At 36.6% G+C, this 22,567-nt stretch overlaps 1 protein-coding gene across 3 annotated transcripts in view; it reads left to right on the top strand.

The window, feature by feature from the left end:
- LOC106061205 (inhibin beta A chain-like) overlaps positions 1-22,567 on the top strand; it is a 63,494-nt gene that overhangs the window by 10,032 nt on the left and 30,895 nt on the right. Inside the window, exons 1-2 of one of the 3 annotated variants that reach the window (XM_056030941.1) lie at positions 8,838-8,964; positions 12,436-12,952. In XM_056030941.1, the coding sequence (XP_055886916.1) occupies positions 12,559-12,952 (394 nt within the window). In that variant the 5' untranslated portion in view covers positions 8,838-8,964; positions 12,436-12,558. Of the gene's footprint in view, positions 1-8,837; positions 8,965-10,050; positions 10,365-12,435; positions 12,953-22,567 lie in introns of those variants that run through there. The other 2 variants (XM_056030939.1, XM_056030940.1) reach the window with 2 other exon arrangements.

Raw genomic sequence — 22,567 nt, 5'->3', positions numbered from 1 at the left:
AGGTCAGCTAGTTCCTCTAGTCCCTGCTAGGCCGTCAATGTCATCTGCGAAGGGCAAGTTAGTAATTCTTCTTCCTCCAATGCTAACAGTGCCTTCATAGCCATCGAGAGCATCTTCCATTATCCTACCAGATCTACTTAAGATTTAAATAAATACGTGGGTTTTAAGTCTTCATTATCAATTAATTGCATTTTTAAGATATCTCCGTATTAGCAGTTTGTCCGTCTGTCAAGCTTAGATGTTAAAGTCTTTTGAAGTATATAGAAGTAGTAAGCATAATAGATAGCTGACAGTTGTAGATACAAGTGGAGATTATAATAAAGTAGTTTTTTTATGCTAACGTTTAAGTGTACAATTTTGTTATTTATCAAAAGTGTATAATCTATCTATCTATCCTCTCTCTTTCTCTATCCTCTCTTTCTCTTTCTATCCTTCTCCTCTCTCTTTCTTTCTCTTTTTATTCTCTCTCTATCATCTCTCTTTCTCTCTCTACCATCTCTCTTTCTCTCTCTACCCTCTTTCTTTCTCTTCTCTTTCTCTCTCTCTTTTTTCCTCTACTTCTATTTATTAGTTTAAAGGGTGCTCCATAAGGGTAAATATATTTATACTGGAATCTAAGATTTTTTACAATTTATTTTTACACCCATGTTGGATGCATTATGTCAAAACGCTCTCTTTCCTTTTTTTATATTATCAGACATCAAAATTTTTCACTTTCATGATTTTAACTTTCTTTCTATCTCACACACACACATACACATTTCTAAAGGTAAATAGGAAACGTTGAAAACGAGGAGTGAGAAAAAGAGACCAATGTGCAAAAAAAAAAAAGAGAAAGAGAGATTGAAAAACAGGGAGAGAAATTGAAACAGAGAGAGAGAGAGAGAGAGTTTTAAAGAAGAGATTTAAAGAGAGAGAGATTGAAAGAGAGAGATTTAAAGAGAGATTGAAAAAAGAGAGATTGAAAGAGAGAAAGATTGAAAGAGAGAGATTGAAAGAGAGAAAGATTGAAAGAGAAATTGAAAGAGAGAAAGATTGAAAGAGAGAAAGAGAGAAATTGAAAAAAAGAGAAATTGAAAGAGGGAAAAAGAAAGATTGAAAGAGAGAAATAAATTGAAAGAGAGAGAGAGAGATTGAGAGAAAGAGAGAGATATTGAAAAAGAGAGAGAGAGAGAGATTTCAAACACACACACACACAAAAACACCATGAATCATAAAACACGTAACTAACAAAAACAAAGTTCCTCCATGTCATGAGAAAGCAGGAGTGCCTGAGCCATCAAGGGCAGAACGTTTCTCTCGGTGTTTTCTTGTTACAACTCTTTAGGTTTTTTTGTGTTGTTGTTTTTTTTACCTCACATGTTCATCATTTCAACTTGAAATAGTTTCGAAAGAAAAACTCTATTAAAAAAAAAATAAATGAAATGGTACAGACTGCCAGAGCTCTATATCTAAAGGATTTTATCTTTACTCCTCAAATCTCAAGACACGATGGGGGGGGGGGACCCGGAAGTTTGTCAAGACATTCAACTTTAGGTAGATAAAAACGAAAGCAAATACAAATATATTTTGTAACGGACATGACCTGTCAATTATTACGCAATAAGGTCAAGGATAAAGTCAGAGTTATCATGTCCATCACTTCAGTTATCACATTTTATCTAGTTACTTTTCTTTTACAAAGGTTATATCAACTCTGTCTGTCTGGTAAAACGTTTGTAAACAATATTTCTCCGACACCCAATCTCGGATCAAGCTGAAAGTTTGTACACTTATTTCTTTTACCTAACGACACTAGAAATCAATTTTTAAAAAATCAATTAATTAATTAGCTATTGTCAATTAACTGTTTGTTTGATATCTAGAACAAGGGAAAGAAATTGTACTTGACTGAAGTGGTGGTATAAGCTGAATAATTCACCTTTATACGTCGCCGCTTCAACGTAACTTTATACAAATAATAGATAATTATACAATCTTCAATTTTCAGAGGCACCTCTCTAACAGAGTGGTTAGAAAGTCGGCTTGAGAAGGCCATCAGTTCAAGTTCATGTCGTCCCCCTTTTTTGTAAATGCTTTTAAAAAGATTTCAGGTAGCACGGGCATCAGATAGTAGTGACGTAGATACAAACCAAACAACATAAAACACATCAACACACACACACCACTAGCGCTTGATGTGTTGGGACGCCATACATTGGCGTCAAGGTAATTACCCAAAACATCACAAACTACAAACAAACAAACAAAAAATGTTCTTTTAATGAATGCAACGACATGTGAAATGTGCATACTAGTGAGGACAAAAAAAAAAGGGCTCAGATTATACTTGCTATCGCCGGCATTGTTTGCCTGGATATCATGGGTAGTTCAAACCTCATTGGTACAAAGTGTTAAACCAATCTCGAGCTCGTCAAAGTAAAATAAGTAAAGTACCCCCCCCCCCCCCACCCCGGGCCTTCTTTTCAGACGCAGCGATCTATAGGGCATATGCTCGTCAAACTGGATTTACAATCCTAACGATAAAACCGCCTCATTTTTTACTGGATAAAGAAGAAAAAAAAACACACTTAAGCGTGGATTATTGTCCTTGCTAAGAGTGTATGGACGAATGGGGCGCTGAGTTGGCAACACTAAGATCAGCGTAAGCTGGAAAAGACGAAAGTTGTTGTTTTGTTTTTCTATACACTTTGAATGTTTCGTTGACCATGTCGACAATAGAGTTATACTTTTAAGGCAACGCGCTCCTGCGATACTATGTGGGCGCGAAGAGATTAACAAGATATGAATATATAGGTGTCATAACAATCTAACGACTAAAGAAACACAGATAGATAGATAGATAGATAGATAGATAGATAGATAGATAGATAGATAGATAGATAGATAGATAGATAGATAGATAGATAGATAGATAGATAGGCAGGTAGATAGATAGATAGATAGATAGATAGATAGATAGATAGATAGATAGATAGATAGATAGATAGATAGATAGATAGATAGATAGATAGATAGATAGATAGATAGATAGATAGATAGGCAGGTAGATAGATAGATAGATAGATAGATAGATAGATAGATAGATAGATAGATAGATAGATAGATAGATAGATAGTTAGGCAGGTAGATAGATAGATAGATAGATAGATAGATAGATAGATAGATAGATAGATAGATAGATAGATAGATAGATAGATAGATAGATAGTTAGGCAGGTAGATAGATAGATAGATAGATAGATAGATAGATAGATAGATAGATAGATAGATAGACAGACAGATAGATAGATAGATAGATAGATAGATAGATAGATAGATAGATAGATAGATAGATAGATAGATAGATAGATAGAGAGATAGATAGAGAGATAGATAGGTAGGCAGGTAGATAGATAGATAGATAGATAGATAGATAGATAGATAGATAGATAGATAGATAGATAGATAGATAGATAGATAGATAGATAGATAGATAGATAGATAGATAGATAGATAGATAGATAGATAGCAATTATACCTAAAATTATACAAAAACAAAATCTAATTAATTACTCAAAAAGACACAAAGATAAAGGCACATTCCTCATTCCATATATGCTAGGACACATTTGTACAAATGCTCCTTCTTCTCTAGTGCTATTAGAGCATGGAATGGGTTGCCTGAGTCAGCCAGGAAAACCAGTGACCTGGCAGAATTTAAGTCATTGGTTAACATGCATGTAATCATAATCTTTTTTTTTTTTTTTTGTAAAGTAACTTCTGTATTATATAAGAAAAGAGAGAGAGAGAGAGAGAAAGAGAGAGATAAAGGACGTTGGTAAGCAAGTGATCGTTGAAGTATGAAGTTATAGCTTTTAATGCTAATTAGTGTTGATAGATTAAGTAAAAAAATACATAATTTCAAAAGTGAATCATCATCCCCTGTACTTGACTTTAGTCGCTGAGGTGCTGTGACAGTTCGTGTAACCAAATCCCTCCACATTTCCCGGTTCATAGCAGGATATCAAGAGAGAGCGCGTTTCATTCTAGGACACTGTCCATCCAGCTTTTCTTTGGACGACCCTTTCTTCGTGCTCCCTTTACCGACCTTGAAGGCAATAGGACCGAACAGTATTAGGGTGTTTATCATCTTTGCCTGCCAGAGTTGACTTGTAACAGTACAAACTCATTTGTATTTTTCCCCCTGGTATCTGATACCCAGCATTCAGTAGCTTACATTGTCGAAGGCTTGGATACTTCTATTGCAGCAGCTAAAAAGAGCTGGATAGAGCATGCATCCTTGTACGACCTAAAAGTTTCTCCGATTTAGTTGTTCAGAAATACTGTGCTATACGCATTTTTGGTACAAAGCTTTGATAACTGTGAATACAAAGAAAAACATTGAGGTCATGACCTTACCGTAGGAAAAGAGATTTAAGACGTTAGTTTACAATGTGCCTCTTGAACTGAATGTCCACTTTGACCTCCGATATGTCGACATTTTAAGAACTGTCACACTGAAAGTCATTCCGCTATTTCATTTTAAGATCCCAATTACAATTAGATATCAGGTATAACTTACACTAGAATGAGTCGCGGTGGCTGAGTGGTAAAGCGCTTGGCTTCCGAACCGGAGGTCCCGGGTTCGCGTCCTGGTGAAGACTGGGATTTTTAATTTCGGGATCTTTAGGCGCCTCAGAGTCAACCCAGCTCTAATGGGTACCTGACATTAGTTTGGGAAAAGAAAATGCGGATGGCCGTTGTGCTAGCCACATGACACCCTCGTAAACCGCTGGGCACAGAAACAGATGACCTTTACATCATCTGCCCTATAGATCGCAACGTCTGAAAGGTGAACTATACTTTTACTTAGACTAGAGGCAGATTAAGTCGCCCTTAAATACGTAGCAATAATAATAACAATAATAATAATGTCCCGATTTTTTTGGCAGTTCAGAACAAAAGTAAAAGCACACAGCTCACAGGCCACGGCATTCTTTAGTAGTGATGCGCATGCTCCGACATGCGGGCCCTATCCGGTCTTAATGGAATCAATGATTTTGTAATCCTTCATGCGGTCGCTGCACGCGTATTCTATCGCTCAAAAATATTAAATTAGGAAAACACACGTATACTATCGCTCCAAGGCCGGAAAAGGGTAGATCAAACATATTAAATTACGAAAACACATGTAATCTATCGCTCTCAGGCCGGAAAAGTGTAGATCAAACATATTAAATTACGAAAACACACGTATTCTATCGCTCTCAGGCCGGAAAAGGGTAGATCAAACATATTAAATTACGAAAACACACGTATTCTATCGCTCTCAGACCGGAAAAGGGTAGATCAAACATATTAAATTACGAAAACACACGTATTCTATCGCTCTCAGGCCGGAAAAGGATAGATCAAACATATTAAATTACGAAAACACACGTATTCTATCGCTCTCAGACCGGAAAAGGGTAGATCAAACATATTAAATTACGAAAACACACGTATTCTATCGCTCTCAGGCCGGAAAAGGGTAGATCAAACATATTAAATTACGAAAACATACGTATTCTATCGCTCTCAGGCCGAAAAGGGTAGATCAAACATATTAAATTACGAAAACACATGTATTCTATCGCTCTCAGGCCGGAAAAGGGTAGATCAAACATATTAAATTACGAAAACATACGTTCCCTTTACGATCTACTTCCATTCCCACACGCCGAGTCAGTGACTGCAATGAAGCGGGTTCCACAAAATGACATAAAAAGCAATTCCATATTAATGTCAAGGTTTTCAAAACTGCATTGGCCAGGTCGAAGTCCAACGCCGCGTGGGCGTATCTCAGTATTAGGCACGGCTTTGAAACAATCAACATGATCTCACAGTGTTTAACTTGAGATGAAAGTCTAATCCAAACTAAACTTTGAGAAAGATTTCTAAGACTTACTCCTGACATTCTTGGCACACTTTTTTTTTGTTGTTATTGTTGTCATTGTTTTAAAATAAATATTTTGTTTCTTAATGTGTTATATAATGCATTTTAAAGTGAGTGTCTTTTTTTTAAAGAGTCTTTTTATGTCTGTGTTGTTTTTTTTTTGTCTTTTTTTTTAAGTGCACGATTTATAGTTTAAGACTTGAGTGTGTTTAAGGTTTCAATACTTAGAACTTAGGCAACTATGATGCGCGGTTGCAAAGTGGGGTCCAGGGTTCGAATCCTGGTGAAGACTGGATTTTTACTTTAGGGGTTTTAGGACGCCTCTGAGTTCACCCAGCTCTAATCTCTACCTGAGATGGTCGTTGTGTTAGCCACATAACACGCTTAACCCCATTATCTATCTATCTATCTATCTATCTATCTATCTATCTATCTATCTATCTATCTATCTATCTATCTATCTATCTATCTATCTATCTATCTATCTATCTATCTATCGATCTAATCTATCTATCTATCTATCTATCTATCTATCTATCTATCTATCTATCTATCTATCTATCTATCTATCTATCTATCTATCTATCTGCTGGGCTATCTCTAATGTGAGAGGTAACAACATTTTAAAAAAATATATTCAAACTGTCCCCCCCAAAAAAAAGACTACTAGAAAGCGATTAAAGTGTCCCTTACAAATCACGATGACAGCACACTGTATCTGGTGAGCATCACGCGAGATCTCTACCGTCTAAATTTAGTAACAACGTAATCGACATTAGTTCTCTTTCAGTTTCTGTTTAACCACCATTGGTTGTTATAATGACTTCAAATTTAATTGAACCTTTAAAAGATGGTCATATGTAAAATATATGTGGATATAATAACTCGCTTGAATTGTATTTAATTTCTTTTTTTTTTTTTTTTTGGTATGACTTGGACTATCAGATGGTGGGGACATGCGAACTAATTAATGTTGTACTATTGGGAGCTATTCCCCTTGCGTTAAAGCTAATAACATGAATATTACGTCATCAGTTCTTGTGTTGTTATTGTAGTCCTATGGCTAGCTACCTCATGAGTCTTTATGTTTTAGCATTTTCAAAGTAAGTGACATTTTGTTAAACCTTTGTAATAAAATACCCGTGTTTTTTTGGTTTAAAATAAATGCAGTGTTCGCTATTCCGCATTGTTGTGAGAGGTCCTGAATGTAAATAGTTTGTTTTTGCAAAGCTTTTATCAACTCACTCTGTCTGTGTGGTAAAAAGTTTGTACACGTTATTTCTCCCACACCCAATCTCGGATCAAGCTGAGGTGGTGGTATTTGCTGAATTAGTTCCTTATATAGGTCGTCGTCTAAGTCTTAGTGAACACAAACATGAAAACTAAGTCTAGACTTTAGAAACAATAGAGAACTAATCAATCTTCCATGTTCATAAGCTCTCCACTTGAGGAGTGGTTACTATATTAAATGTCTGCAATATATGTAACTTAGTACAAAAAGACCTAGATCATCTTAAACTGCGCAGTATTAATGGTTGAAGAAATATGCATTAAAAACTCGGAATAATTTTGTTTTCTGAAAGAACTGTAACTCATGCAACTTTCTCTAGAGTTACCACATCTTGCCCCTTCAAAAAACTTTCTTAAATTTGTCTCCATAATTAAGTGGTAGTTAAAAAAAAAAACAAAAAAAAAAACATCTACTATGTCGATCTTCTCTTTGAGATAATTTTTCTATCAGAACTTCTGACTCAACTTCTTAAGTGCTAACCTGCTTTACGTTAAACTGAGGCAGTCCCTGGTGAGCGGCGATATTTCCTTATGTTAGACTAGCTACAGAAATAGCAACACGTGTTTACATTACACTAGGCGCTACTAACCGATAACTAGACATGTGCATAGAAGACGATATGCATGTACACTGTACTCGATGTGGCTGCTTACGTTTCATAGATTGATTATCATTATGGCGCTGACTCTGTTGCTCTAATCATCTAGCGGCACTAACTTCTTGATTTTTACGCACGGCTAGCTTTGTGCAACATGTTTAAAATTACAATTTTTGACTATGTTACTAACCATAATAATAATACTATAATGATAATAATAATAATATATAAAAATGAATGATGGCTGCTTGGTCTTGGGGTATGAACTCTTTCCATGGTCTCGAGTTCAAATCCTGCACGCTACTACCCCCCCCCCCCATCGGCGTCCTGCGAGAGGATGGGGCTAAGATGTAATAATCTTCTATTCTGAAGAAACATAAGAAACATGTGGGGGAAAAAACAACAACTATTTGTGATGATTTCATCAATAGGGGATCTTCATACTTGTCTTTTTTCCTTGGCCGCCTGCGTGCAACGCATTGAATAGTTCCGACATAAGATTGCAAAGAAACATAGACAAAGCACTACTCAAAAAACACAAAATCAAACACATAATGTTGTAGACTTCTAACCCTGTGACCGCGCAATCCTAGGGGATACACTGCATTCCAGTATGCGTCCCCCAGGAGAGACGAGGGCTAGACAGTCAGTGGTCCTCAAAAAAAAAAAAAAAAAAGGAAAACATACTAACTTTATTTTATTCATAAGAAACCTGGCTATGACTTGACGTTCCGTTCTATGACATCAAGCCAAGAATGGGTTTCACGTTTACTGACATACCTTCAGCGTTACTGAGACGGAAGTTGATGAGGTCGGGGACCACTTAACCAGACGTTCTTCACGCATGGCAAGGCATGTTCGTGGCTCAGTTTTAACAGACATGCATCGCGGCTATGTCCTTAACCGAAAATTCTTGTGGGTCCTCTCCTTTTTACACTTATCCCTTTTCATGCTCTCATTTCACACTGACAGTTAGTGAGCTAAGTATGAATTAACAGATACCATCACTTTTTTCAATTAGCGGAACTGACGGGGAACATGAGTGGTTCTCAATGGAGGGGGGGTGGGGTGGAGTAGAGAGAAGCAGCCTGTAACATACTTAATATGATATCAGTCATAGTTCGTATTGAAGTTCTTTCATTCTAAACCTAGGAAGTAGGTATGTACACTTTTGTGTCTTTACTGTTTATGTATTGGGCAGTTAGGAGTTTATATGTTTAGGACAGAACTACATCATTGTTGGGGTTTCGATGTATGGGGCAGAGTTAAATCATTGTTGGAGCTTAGATGTATAGAGCAGAGTTAAACTATTGATGGAGTTTAAATGCATAGGGCAGAGTTATGTTATTGTTATGCTTATGCTTAAGGTAGAGTTAAATTATTGTTGTTGTTTTTTGTGTGTATAGGGCAGAGTTAAATAATTGTTGGAGTTTAAATGCACAGGGCAGAGTTAAATTATTGATGGAGTCTGTGCATAAGGCATTATCGTTATTGTGTGTCTATGTCACGAGTCAAGCGTGAACGAATGTTTATATCAGCTGAAACATATGGATGTCCACAACAGAGAAGGAGAAGGCTCTATACATCAGGAACAAGGCTCTATACATCAGTAACAAGGCTCCATACATCAGTAACAAGGCTCTATACATCAGTAACAAGGCTCTATACATCAGTAACAAGGCTCTATACATCAGTAACAAGGCTCTATACATCAGTAACAAGGCTCTATACATCAGTAACAAGGCTCTATACATCAGTAACAAGGCTCTATACATCAGTAACAAGGCTCTATACATCAGTAACAAGGCTCTATACATCAGTAACAAAGCTCTATACATCAGGAACCTCCGAAGTATTCATTTGATTTTCTGTAAGAATTCACTGCTAATGGAAAGCCTCCCAGAGACCTATAACATCTTGTTGATAAGATCAGAAGTAATCAATGTACTCCAGTAGAGTATGAGGACTTAGGGACACTTTATTTCCCCCCCCCCCCATCTTTAATACTCTTTCATTTGTATCGCACTCCCCTCCCCCACACCCCTCTCTTTAAAACCTCGTCAATTGTAGTTTATCACTCACCTATGTCGCATATTGTATGTTTGAAACGATACGTCTATGCCCCCCCCCCCCTTTTTCTCTCTCTCTCTCTCTCTCTCTTTCTCTCTCAAACTCTTTTAGTTTCTTTCCGTCGGTGGGACGTGTTATTGCAAAGAGGCCTATGAGGGCAGTGAGTGAGGGAGGATGTGTGAAGGAGGGGGGGGGGAGGGCGAAAAGACGTTGGAGAGGAGGTCTCGCTCGAGTGGCGGCCACGTGAACTGCCACCCCACGAATCCGACGGACGAGCCGTGCTAAAGGAATTAGATCTAGATCTTTACCTACACCGCTGTCTGGGAAGTTTTTTTTATTTTTTTTTTTATTTCTTCTGAAAAACTGACGTCACACACAGGAGTTGTCCTCGCTGGAATTTAGAATGGAGTCGGTCGTGTGTCGCGTGCTGACATTCTCATAACTAGGATTCGTTGGTTTAGTTCTCGATATTGTGGTGAAGTGTTGGAAGTAAGTCATAAGTCATTCACTAAGTCAAAAGTCATTCACGTAGTCAAACAGCTTGTAATTTATTATTTCTTTTTTTTTACTTGGTATTGTTTGATTAGAAAGATCGATAGACAGACAGACAGACAGATAGATAGATAGATATATAAAAGATAGATATTTAGATAGATATTTAGATAGATAGATAGATTATAGATAGATAGATAGATGGATAGATAGATAGATAGATAGATAGATAGATAGATAGATAGATAGATAGATAGAGATAGATAGATAGATAGATAGATAGATAGATAGATAGATAGATAGATAGATAGATAGATAGATAGATAGATAGATAGATAGATAGAGATAGATAGATAGATAGATAGATAGATAGATAGATAGATAGATAGATAGATAGATAGATAGATAGATAGATAGATAGATAGATAGATAGATAAGTGTGTAGTTAGATATGTATGTAGGTTGATTCGATATTTTTCATTTGTAGGTATAAGGACTTAAATTTCAAACGTGTAGGCCTATACATGTCTTGTACCACTGACTCTATTCATGTCCTTTTCAAAAGAAGCCCCACTACTTCTACTTTCTAAATGCATGTATTCAATGTTTTCAAACTTAGTGTCACATGCAGGCAAGTTTCAAAGGATATTTTCTGTCTGTTTAAGGCCTGACAAGCAACGTCTGCCACTTCGCCCCCCCCCCCCGATACTCCAATAAGGTTGTAAATATGTGAGAGAGGCTGAGAAGCAGAGAAAGACGGTGGCAGAGAGAGAGAGAGAGAGAGAGAGAGAGAGAGAGAGAAAGTAACTTAGAATAACAGTGTGAGAGAAAGAAAGAGATAACCAGACAGAAAGAGAAATAGAGGTAGAGAGATAAAGAGAGGAAGAGAGAATTGAGATAGTTAGAGGGATAGACATAGAGAGCGAGAGAGACAGCAAGAGAAACAGAGGGAGAGATAAATAGAGATAAAGAGACAGAGAAGGATAGGAAACATTAGTGGTAACTCCAAGAGAAAGGAGAGCGCCCATTGTGTTACATTGTGTTTATCCCCAAGAATGATCAAGTCTCTAGCCAGCAAGTTTTGACATTAGTAAATACATAATTCACGTTGGCTGGTCATGTCAGACGCATGCTGGAAGGAAGAATTCCTAAGGGCATCCTTTGAAGGAACCAGACCCAAGGCACATCCTTAGATGTCTGCCTATGTAAAGTAAGGACTACGGTTATCAATTCATGTACGTGGGGTGGGGTGGGGGTATTTTTTCAATATCGTACTTGCATGAAGAAGCTCCTAAGATCAGTCAGTCTCATGTATGAAAGGTTGGCAGCTCCATGATTGAACTGTTTAGTCACAGCAGATCATGCCCCGTTTCAAGAAGCAAAAACAGACATCGGTCAAAATTTTGTGATTTTACACCGATAGCAAAGAAAAACACACAAAATTTATTTTGTTCCCCTGGCAATCAAATCATTGAAAAACAACCTGATGTAAACCTTTTACATGTAAATTATGAGTGAGTCTTGTGTGAATGTACATTTTGTTTTTTTTTTATAGGTATAATGTTTTGTTTGGTGTAATGCACAAATTGTAAGACATATTTCATTACGGACAATAAAGATTATTGTTATTATTATGTTAGAAACGCTGACAGGGTCGAGTTTCGTTAAAGAGAAACAAAATTCATTGTGATACATTTATCAGTTTCCACCGAGGAATTTTCTGGTGATGTGGCAGGTCTGCAGCAGTACCGCCCTCTGTTTCTAGGAATGTTAAGGGCCTTGAAGGTATCTGTGAGGTCGGTTGTTATTATCCCCTCAGTTGATATAACAATGGGGTATATTGTTATTTTGGATAATTTCCATAGACGCTTAATCTCCAAGCCTAGGTTCCCGTATTTTCTTTGTTTTTCTATCTCAGTTTTTCTGAAATTATGAGACAGTGGTAAGGCGATATTATTATTATTATTATTATTACTTTTATAACAATTTTAAAAGACTTAATTTCAAATTTAAACGATGTTTCTGAAATTACTATATTTTCATTTTCTTTGTGTGTGTGTCTTTACAGATTGATAGATCAGCTCCACGGAAACCAAATTAAAGAAACAGAGAAAGAAAACTCGCCAGATTCAAGGAAGCATTGTGAAAATAACTAACCCGCCCACGCCTACAAACACACACTATTATTATTATGAAGCTAAGATTACACTGCTCTCGGTGCCGCGCAATCTACACCGGGCCGCTGGTTGCTCACCCCTGCCACCTCCTAGCGGTCATCGCCGTCCTCTGTGCCTTCAACTCACGCACCACCCATTCCAAGGTCATCGGCCCCGCGGAGGCCCCACGCCGGACTCCCGAGTCCCCGTACATGTCGGAGGAGCACCTGGAGGCGGTGGCGGACTTTAAGAGAAGGATACTCAGGCACGTCAACCTGCAGGAGCAGAGCGGCGTCGCCGACCACCAGACCCCGCGACACAACGCATCCATCATAAGAAACATCCGGGACTTTATGAGGAGTATGCGCGGAAATGACAGCTTCGAGGATGTTAACCAGGAACCGAAAAAATATATCTTTCCAAGTTCAGGTAAGCTGCTGTTATCTATTGGATGACTGAGAAACATAAATAGACTCACTCACACACACACAAACAAACAAACAAAAACACTTTCATCCTTTAATATTTATGTACATTGCCGTTCCAGTGGAAAATAAAAAATAAAAAAGATTTACTGCGGGGGTGAACAACAATACTGGAGATAGTCACGCTAAACTAAGCAATGTCAAGGACAATAAATTGAACTCGAAAAGTTGCCAACTATATAACTGTTACAAACGTGAAAGTCTTATAATTTGATTCTGCAATTTTGAAACAAACATCCACATGCACTAACTATTTAAAACCTAGCCTAGCAACACTTTCATTATTTTGTACACCGGATACACCAAAAAAAAGCGCGTGCTTATTAATTGTTTTTCCGCCTTGCGTGAAAATCTCCATTAGAAAATCAACTTAACTTACAGATAAGAAATCCTGCTTTGGGTTAGCATGTGTATTTACTGAATGTATTTTCTATACTGTTGAAGTAAAAAGAGATACGACTGATTGTCACTTCTAGACCAAGAAATTGCACTTGAGTCTTTTTACAAAGCTTATATATCTGTCTGTCTGGTAAAAAGCTTGAACATGTTTTTTTCTCCCATTTTCCATTCTCGGATCAAGTTAAAACTTAACACAATTATTTATTAAACCTGACAAGACACGAATCAACACAAAAAAATTGAACAATTATCTAATTAATTGTTGGGGATGAATTATGTTGTTTGATTTGGAAAAAAAAAGAGGAATAAAGCTTCTTAATGACAGATGTGGATATATATATATATATATATATATATATATGGATTTAGTCCCCTTACTACGTTTTAACACGCTTTTTCTCCCACTTCCCATTCTCGGATCAAGTCGAAATTTTGCATAATTATTTATTGTCCACAACAATACACGGATCAATCCAAATTATTTACCAGTAAGTTAATCATTAAGTACTAATTAATTCATTTTGTTTTATATAGCAGTAAGGGATATAAACCCCAAAATTTTAAGATATATGGCAGAACTTAGCGTTCCTTCCCTTAAATAAGCTTTGCTTTTTTTAAAAAGTATTCTTTTTTTTCTATTGCTTTGTTTCCTCACGTATTTCTCAAAGGATTTCGCATCCTGGCAGGGGCGGACTGGGTGTCAAAATTGGATCAGGCCTTACCATACAATCCGCCCCAAAGGATAGCGTGACACATGCTAATGATGGATATCCTGTTCTTGTAATATGTAAACTTTGATCGTGCATTAAAAAAAAAATAGAATGCATGCATGTGTAGGTCTGTAGCTTGGTAGAAAACATATCGGATCTAAATACGTAGGCCTACAAGGCGCAGCCCTAATTATTTGGAATTACGTTTTATTATGATCCAACCCCCACCGTTTAGAAAAGCAGAAGTTTATCTATAACTTTACGAAACAAAACGACTTTTATTGCCAGTTGATTGCTCAAGCTACAGTGTTTCTCAAACTTTTTCCATAACGGGACACTTCGCACATTCTGAGTGGAACACTGCTTGTTTTTCTCGAGAGATTACTTCACTTGGTGGCCTACTAGTTAATTGTTCCAGTAGTTCATGGAACACCTATTCTGGCCTCGCGAAGCATTGGGGTTTCGCGGAACACAGTTTGGGAAATACTGGCTAAAGAAATTCTCAGCTTCAGTTCTCGAAGCTCACCAGAAGCATGGTATACGGATATAATCATAACAATCTATTGGAAGTTTACGAAACACTCGTTGGCTGGTATTTACCTTGTAATTACTGTAAAACAACTTGCATAAATGGTATTACAATGTCGAGTGGAGACTCTGTGGGGGGGGGGGGGGATTCTTTTATAAGGGAATAATATAAAATCTTTTAGTGTACTACAGCCCCCCTACGGGGATTATTGCTAATCCAAGTGACTCTTTTCAACGTCGGCTGACTGGCCCGTTTGTGTATTCCCCATCGGGCATGGGCACCAATGCCCTTCTAGCCTGTCCTCCATTGCAGTTAGGTTTTACGGCTTAGCATTCAAAGTTACAATTTACTTTCTGGTTGTGTATAGCTCTTGGGGATCCACCATTGATAGGAAACTAAATTATGGAGTTTTACGTCTCGAGATATGATCTTTTTCCCTTTGCAGTGTCTCATGTGACTTAAGAGGCTAATCCTAGATACGCGACTGCAGTCACAGGGTTGTGCATCCATAATCACCAGATGATGCATCATTTTCACCCTTCTTTCTACTTCTGGTGTGTATACCATCTGCAAACCAGGACCTTTACTTTTGGCTTGCTCTCCATGCAAATCTATCGAGTGCTTCTTCAACTAAACTATACTTAATCTAGATTATACTATGCCTTACGATACCTTACTAAACTAAACTAAACTATACCATGTCGTAACTATACTAAACTGTGTCGTAACTTTACTATACTATACTAAACTATACTATACTATACTATACTATACTATACTATACTATTCTATTCTATACTATACTATACTATGCTATACTATACTATACTATTCTATTCTATTCTATACTATACTATACTATACTATGCTATAAAATATTACTATACTATACTTAGTATACTACACTACACAACACTACACTACACTGCACTATACTTTACTATACTATACTATACTATACTATACTATACTATACTATACTATACTATACTATACTATACTATACTATACTATTCTATTCTATACTATACTATACTATACTATACTATACTATACTATGCTATAATATATTACTATACTTTACTACGTCGTATCTATGCTATACTATACTTAGACCTAGAAGTATAAGTAGTTTTATTACAAATTTAGATAATAGATATCTAAAAATAAGCATTCCGACATCTATCCTTTCAAGACACGTGATTTGGCCGCTATCAATGGATTAGAAATCTAAGAAAAACGCAGATGCATGAAGTAATCGATAAATGCTAAAAAAAATGTATTGCCGAAAATAAACGATAATTTGTTCGGTGTGTATGCATAAGTCTCAATTGGGCGAATTTAAATCTACGCCAAACAATTGTCCATGATTACAGGGAGATTAGTTGCTGAACTCTTCACTGTCTGAAGTCTTAAACCTCTGAGCTCTAAGTTGCGTTTCCCCACTCCCCCATCCGCCACCCCCTTTCTCCCTGTGTGTGTTTCTGTTTGTATGGCTCTCTGTCCCCCCCCCCCCATTTCTGTTTCTCTCTTTTTCTTTCACTTTGGCTTACATGTGTTTTTTTTTACAAAGCTTATATCAACTCACTCCGTCTGTCTGTCTGTTTGTCTGTCTGTCTGACTGGTACAAATGTCTTACACTTTATTTATCACAATTCGCAAAATTATTAATTGATCATAAAAAAACATGAATCAATCAAAAACATTATCCAATTAATTAATTAATTAGTAGTAATTAATTTTTGTTTGCAGTAGAAAGGGCAATAAATATTACAGTATTGAGAGATATGGCTGTAAATATGCAGTTTATTTCCCTTATACAAGCTTTGGTGTGTTTTTTTTAAGTATTTAAAAAAAAAATCTATTTTGTGTTTTGAAACATTTCTAAATGGCGTCAACATTCTGTTAACTTGCCTTTCAAATGTATGTGTTTATTTTTGAAAGCATCATTTACTTAGACTTAGATCCTCCCTCGCCGTTCTGCGCATTGGGGCGGCAAGCTGTCTCCGCAAAGAATTACTTTAATTTAAAAATATATTGTGTAACTTATTGTATAATTAGTTTCCCAATTTGTTCTATATTTGTATTCAAAACTCAATACAAGATTCTTTGAAATGAGAGCTCGAGAAGAAAGACTCACTCGAGTTAGATATTCCTTTGCAATATTTAAACAAGCAAAATATAAAGTCATCAAAAAAAATCTTATCTAAAGGGGAAGAACTACGCCCTTAAAAGTATATCTTTCAATATGTACAAGCTATTTCCCTTATTTGATATCAAACAAAATAATTAATTACCAATAATTAAATGACTAATTGGGTATTTTAAAAAAAATTGATTCATGTTTTAGACTTGATCGGAGGGATCGTGAGGGAAAAATAGCGTTAACAATCATTTAAGGGGACTAAACCTAACAAATTTAGCGATATCTGTGAATACTCAAAGATTAGTTTCCCTTTGTTTGTTTGTAAAATGTTTTACATGTTTCGGATGTTCCTTCAGAGTTGAAGATAGTTTACTTCCTAATAGTTTACTTCCTAGTCCAAACCTCCCGCAGGACGACGGGGGATGGGAGCGGGCAGGGTTTGAACCCTCGACATTCAATAAATCAGAATGACAGTCCAGAACGCAAACCGCACGACCAGGCAGCCATCCCTTGTTGGTATAAAACATCACATCACACCCGTTCAACAAAATTGATCTTTTGAGGTGCCGTTCGAACAAGGAATTAAATATTGGCTTCCAAAAATAGCAAGCAGTGATCAGCAGATTAACACAACTTTAATCTATATATAGTTTGCGAACTTGAACAGCTGAGTCACATTTATCGTTTGATTATTTTCGAATACTGCTTAACTCTTTCTCTCCGTAATTATTTACCACATTCTGGTGGAATCAACGCTGGTATCGTCAGTTAGGAGAGAAAGAGTTAAATTATCAAATAAAATAAAAACAAGAACAACATTTTAAAATACTTTTAAAATAAAGCTTAGATTCAAGTGTCATTGTATCAATTAGTTTGGATCAGTCATGTAATTAAATTTGTAATAGATCTAAACTAACAACAATAAATCTGTGCGATTAGAAATATTTTTACCAATTGTTTTTGTTTAGCGCCATTTTTATGCTTTTAGCTTTCTCAATGCGCTATGATCTTGGTATGGACCAGTCGGGAAAAGGAGTCGTGGTGGGGGGGGGGCGGGCTATCTGGTGAAATGCATTAAAAAAATTGCATAACTTGAGAATTCGAACTCGGTGCTCAAGCCTCCTCTAGGGGACTAATTCAACTTATGCAACCACATCTGTCAAGTGCAATTTCTTTATCTTGCTCTATACCAAATAAAATAATTAATTACCAATAGTTAATTATTTAAATTGATTCTCGTTTTGTCAGGTACAAGAAATAATTGTGCAAACTTTAAACTTGATTCGAAGATTGAGTGTGGGAGAAGTATTTTTTAAAAAAGGACGCCATAGTTCGTCGCCTAAGCATTTGCCTCGACTGATTCATTTATCTATCTATCTCTGCCTATCTATTATCTACTTAACGACCTATATATCAATCTGTAAAGTAGTTCCCCCTTTCAGACCTATATGGCAGGTGATGTAATGGTCATCTGATTCTGTGGCCCACAGTTAACGAGGGTGTCATGTGGTCAGCACAATGACCAACCGCTTTTACTTTTCCCAAACTAATGCCAGGTGGACTCAGAGACGAAATTTAATATTCCAGCCTTCACCAGGATTCGAACCCGAGTCACCCGGTTCGGAAGCCAAGCGCTTTACCGCTCAGCCACCATCTATCTATACATGTGCAATAATAACCCTGTGTTATGTGTGTATGTGTGTGTTTGTCGATAATATGTGTGATATCCACTGGCCCGATTCATCATGCCTTAATTAACAACGAAACTCAATTACAAATACGACAATGTTCTGTTAATGGAGTGTGATGGCCGAGCTTTTCCCTTTCAACTCGTAGGGATAAGGTTTGAAACCGAGAGAAAATAGTTTTTACTGTCAGAACACAGGCTAGGAAAAACTTAAAATTCATTTAACAGATTTACCTTGTCCTTGTTAGAAGGGCCGGATTTTAGTATGTGGAGGCCTCTACACATTTTTTTTAAAGCTTTAATAAAAATCCACTTTTTAACTCTTTTATCAATAAACATTCCTGATATCTAATAGCAAGCCATATTTTAGAAGAAAGAGACGGGCTACTTTTAGATTTTACCTACTTAAAAAAACTTACAATTATTTTATATGAAATTTAAAAAAAAAATAGTTTGTGTGTTTTTGATTTTGTGGAGGGTAAGACAAGGGTGACTTTTAAAATCTCTTTTGTGGATGCCCCGGCCCTGCTTGTTAGCATATAAAAGAGATGAGTTTCTGTTTCACTTATTGTAAAGACCACGTGGTCTAAAACTATCCAATAAGACTTACCTTTTTTATTTTCTGCTCTATTATTGTTGTTGTTTTTTTTAATTGTGTGGGCACCTTGACGTATGACTGGTTTGTGTGATTTTTCACATTATTTGTGTGACTTTTGACTGGGTTGTGTGACTTATGACTGGGCTGTCCTAACTCATCGCACGCACCCTAAGGCGATGACTTTATCCCTAACTGCTACCCGTGGGAGCTGCAAAATAATGGCGAATAAATATCATTTGTTTTGTCCCGTGAAAGGAGTCATGTTTTTCTATAACCAATCCACTGTTGTTGTTGTTTTTCTGGCTTTCCTCTCACAGCTAAATCAAAACGTGTTTATTGTATTTGTTGTCAATCAGCTCAGGTTTCTGACGTTGTCCTGGCTGCTCACTCTGCACTGCCGCCCCATCCACCGCCCACATCAACTTTACAGACGCTTCAACTGCATCTTGAACGTCCTTCATCCCCCCCCACCATTCTCACTTCAATGACAGACTGCAAATTAAAAACACTAACTTTCTAATTGGAGGCTCACTTTGAGCGAAACGAAATAAAACTCAACGCATTTCATCTCCCCCCCCCCCAGGTCGCGCGTCTTCTCTCTCACCCTCCCAGACATGCTGGTCCAAATGGGGCCTTCTGGGACAAGACATGCCCAGGTAATATCTTAATCAACACTTCGCCAGAGAAGGCAATTAGTGCATTTTATATTTTATATTTAGACCCATCTGTTCGCATTGGTTTGACAACTGGAAAGAAAGTTTTATTTCATCTTCACTTTGTCAGGAGGATACCTTTATAGGCTGATTTTTTAAATATTCGAAACATTGTCGGAAACTTGAGATTTGGTACAAATGTTTAAGAAAAAAAAAAGATTGCTTTAAAGTGTTAAGAACACCAGGCTACTCACAGGCTACTTACAGGCTAGTCACCAATATGTAGATTTAAATATATTTTTTAATTAGAAAATTACATGGATTTATTCTGGGGTAGCGTCGCGCATTTTCACAACTGTCTTCCCTTTCACGTCTATAGCGCATCGCCTCTGCAAAGAACGAATTCGTTGCCACGGGAATGGATCACAAATTGAAATGATTTGGATTTCATTAGCAACTACTTTATGAAGCTATTAGTTGGATATTAACCTGAAGTTAGGAACAGAGTGGTTAGAATAACGTGTCACATGGAACGTAATTGGAATCAAATACCTCGAAGTCTGGTAATTATTATCTTGGAAATTAGAGATGCATTTTTTTTTATGTTATGAGAGATTGTCAGCAATATCGAGGTCCCTAATTAGTTGGATCGTATGTGTGGGTGGGAAAACATGTCTGTGTCAGCAGCATAGGTAATAAAGTAAGACTTAGACTAAGACAAAGACTAAAACTAAGACTAAGACTAATTTGTTGATTCTAATTAGAAATTTGTTGCGATTCCAAAAAAAATATTTATTTTCAATTAAAACCAACACCATTGCACAAAAGAGAACAGACACAACACAGAAAAGTTTATTGAGTGACTACGCTTTTTCTTTTCTTTTTCGCTATAATTCCTCTTATCAGCTTGCTAATTCTTCATAGATTCAGGAATCATCAAACATTCTCTACACGGATCTCGAAAATGATTTTCCTAGAAATTTGACAGTTGATGTATATCTTTGGAAAAGAAATTACTAGCTTACTGACCACACAGGGAAAACTCATATTGTCGTATATTATGAACGTCTGGTAACATCTGTCTTTACGGACTTCTTTGAAATTCTTTGGGGCCCTGAACATTCCTGAGCTATTCTTAGACCTGCCAGAGAACGGCTTTGCTTCAGACTTGCCTCATTGCCAGGACATTCTTCAGTGGACATTGTCAAACTACTGTGAATGCTTGTTTCTCTTTAACAAAATTTGATCCCAGCTGTGCCTTAAAGTGACTTTTAATTCATCTTATAATAATAATAATAATGATAGGAGGTTCTCAAATCAACCTACTAAACTGACTTTTTTTGACCAACAAGTCGTTGGATTTCAAAACGGAATGAATATTATTTCTTTTTTATAATAATAATAATACCTTCAAGGCCTTTAACATTCTAAGAGGATTCTCGTTGCTTGTCAGATGGCGGTACTCTTGCAGACGTGCCACATCAGCAGAAAATTCCTTAGTGGGCACTGGTAAGAGACTACAATGAATTTTGTTTCTCTTTAACGAAACTCGACACTGTCAGTGCCAGAGAATGAATACTCGTTCGTTTCTAACATAATAATAATAATAATAACAATAATTGAACATAATGAACATTTTACTCTGGGATAAACATTTCAATGATTTATCAACACGTAAACACTCCATGACCTCTTGGTGTCCATGACCTCTTGGTGTCCATGACCTCTTGGTGTTATAATTGTTGTTCATGGTTACCATTGAGCAGTCGACTAGATCTGCTTCAGAGATTCGAAACTTTAACGATGCGTCTGACGTGACACTGGCCTCATGAGTTCGCCTTAACCCTTCACGCAGATTATAAGATACTGGCGATGTTGTGTCGTGAATAATTAAAAGCTCCACCACTTTTTCACCTATGATCAATGCCCACATTCAGCCCTCGGGCCAGGTGTTGGCAACCAAATAAAACTAAGAGTATTGATATTTTAAAAACAAAAATGTTTTTCATTAGATTTTTTTTTTTACAAATATGGTCACAGTATTGCATTAGATAGTTGTTTTTTTTTTAATTGTCTCCGTAGTTAAAACAGTAGGTGAAGAATTTTTGTGACAATAGAAGATTGTTATCCAATCGTATCGTATCTTATTTCTTATCCTCCTTCGTCTTATCAAATACAGGGCTATGATAGTGTGCTGTTTATCCGTCTGTGCTAAATCTCATTTTGCCATTGACCTATCGTGGCCACAATATGTGCAACGGCTATTTTTGGTCTTTTGAAAGCGTTTTCTCTTGTTAAAAAAAAATTATGCGTACTATATTCACAAACGTACAAACCATTATTAAAACAAGGGTTAAAGTAGGCAATTTTTGTTACGCACACTGTCATGGAAGCTACCACAGATACAATTACACTCTCAAATCAAAATATCTTTAGCGACAACTTTTGATTTTCTTCCGGTTTGACTTGCAGTTTATAAACCTATAAGTCGACAAAGATTATAATTTTTCTCCAAATATTCAATGATGATACTGATCTCTATTCTTGGTTACTTTAGTTATAAAATAAGGTAATGCCTACACCATATATAAAGGACCCAATTCCCACACACTATGTCAAGCAGTTATGTCGTGGAACTTTCAAATCGGTTTCCCAGTCCCCAGAAATAATTATTTTCTGAATGCTCTCACACCTGTAGGCTCCATTTTGCCTGTATGTTAAAAATTTTATTCGGTTTTTATTTCTCAAATTTCTAGTTTAAAAAAATAAAGATTTATTTTCTAAAATGTTTAAAAATACAAACAACTTCTGATAAAAGGTTGGTATCTTTGTACATA

The sequence above is a fragment of the Biomphalaria glabrata genome, chromosome 5 (assembly GCF_947242115.1).
Source record: "Biomphalaria glabrata chromosome 5, xgBioGlab47.1, whole genome shotgun sequence".
Lineage (NCBI taxonomy): Eukaryota > Metazoa > Mollusca > Gastropoda > Planorbidae > Biomphalaria > Biomphalaria glabrata.
The sequence above is the reverse complement of the archived record's forward strand: the minus strand, read 5'-3'. Positions and strand labels throughout refer to the sequence as shown.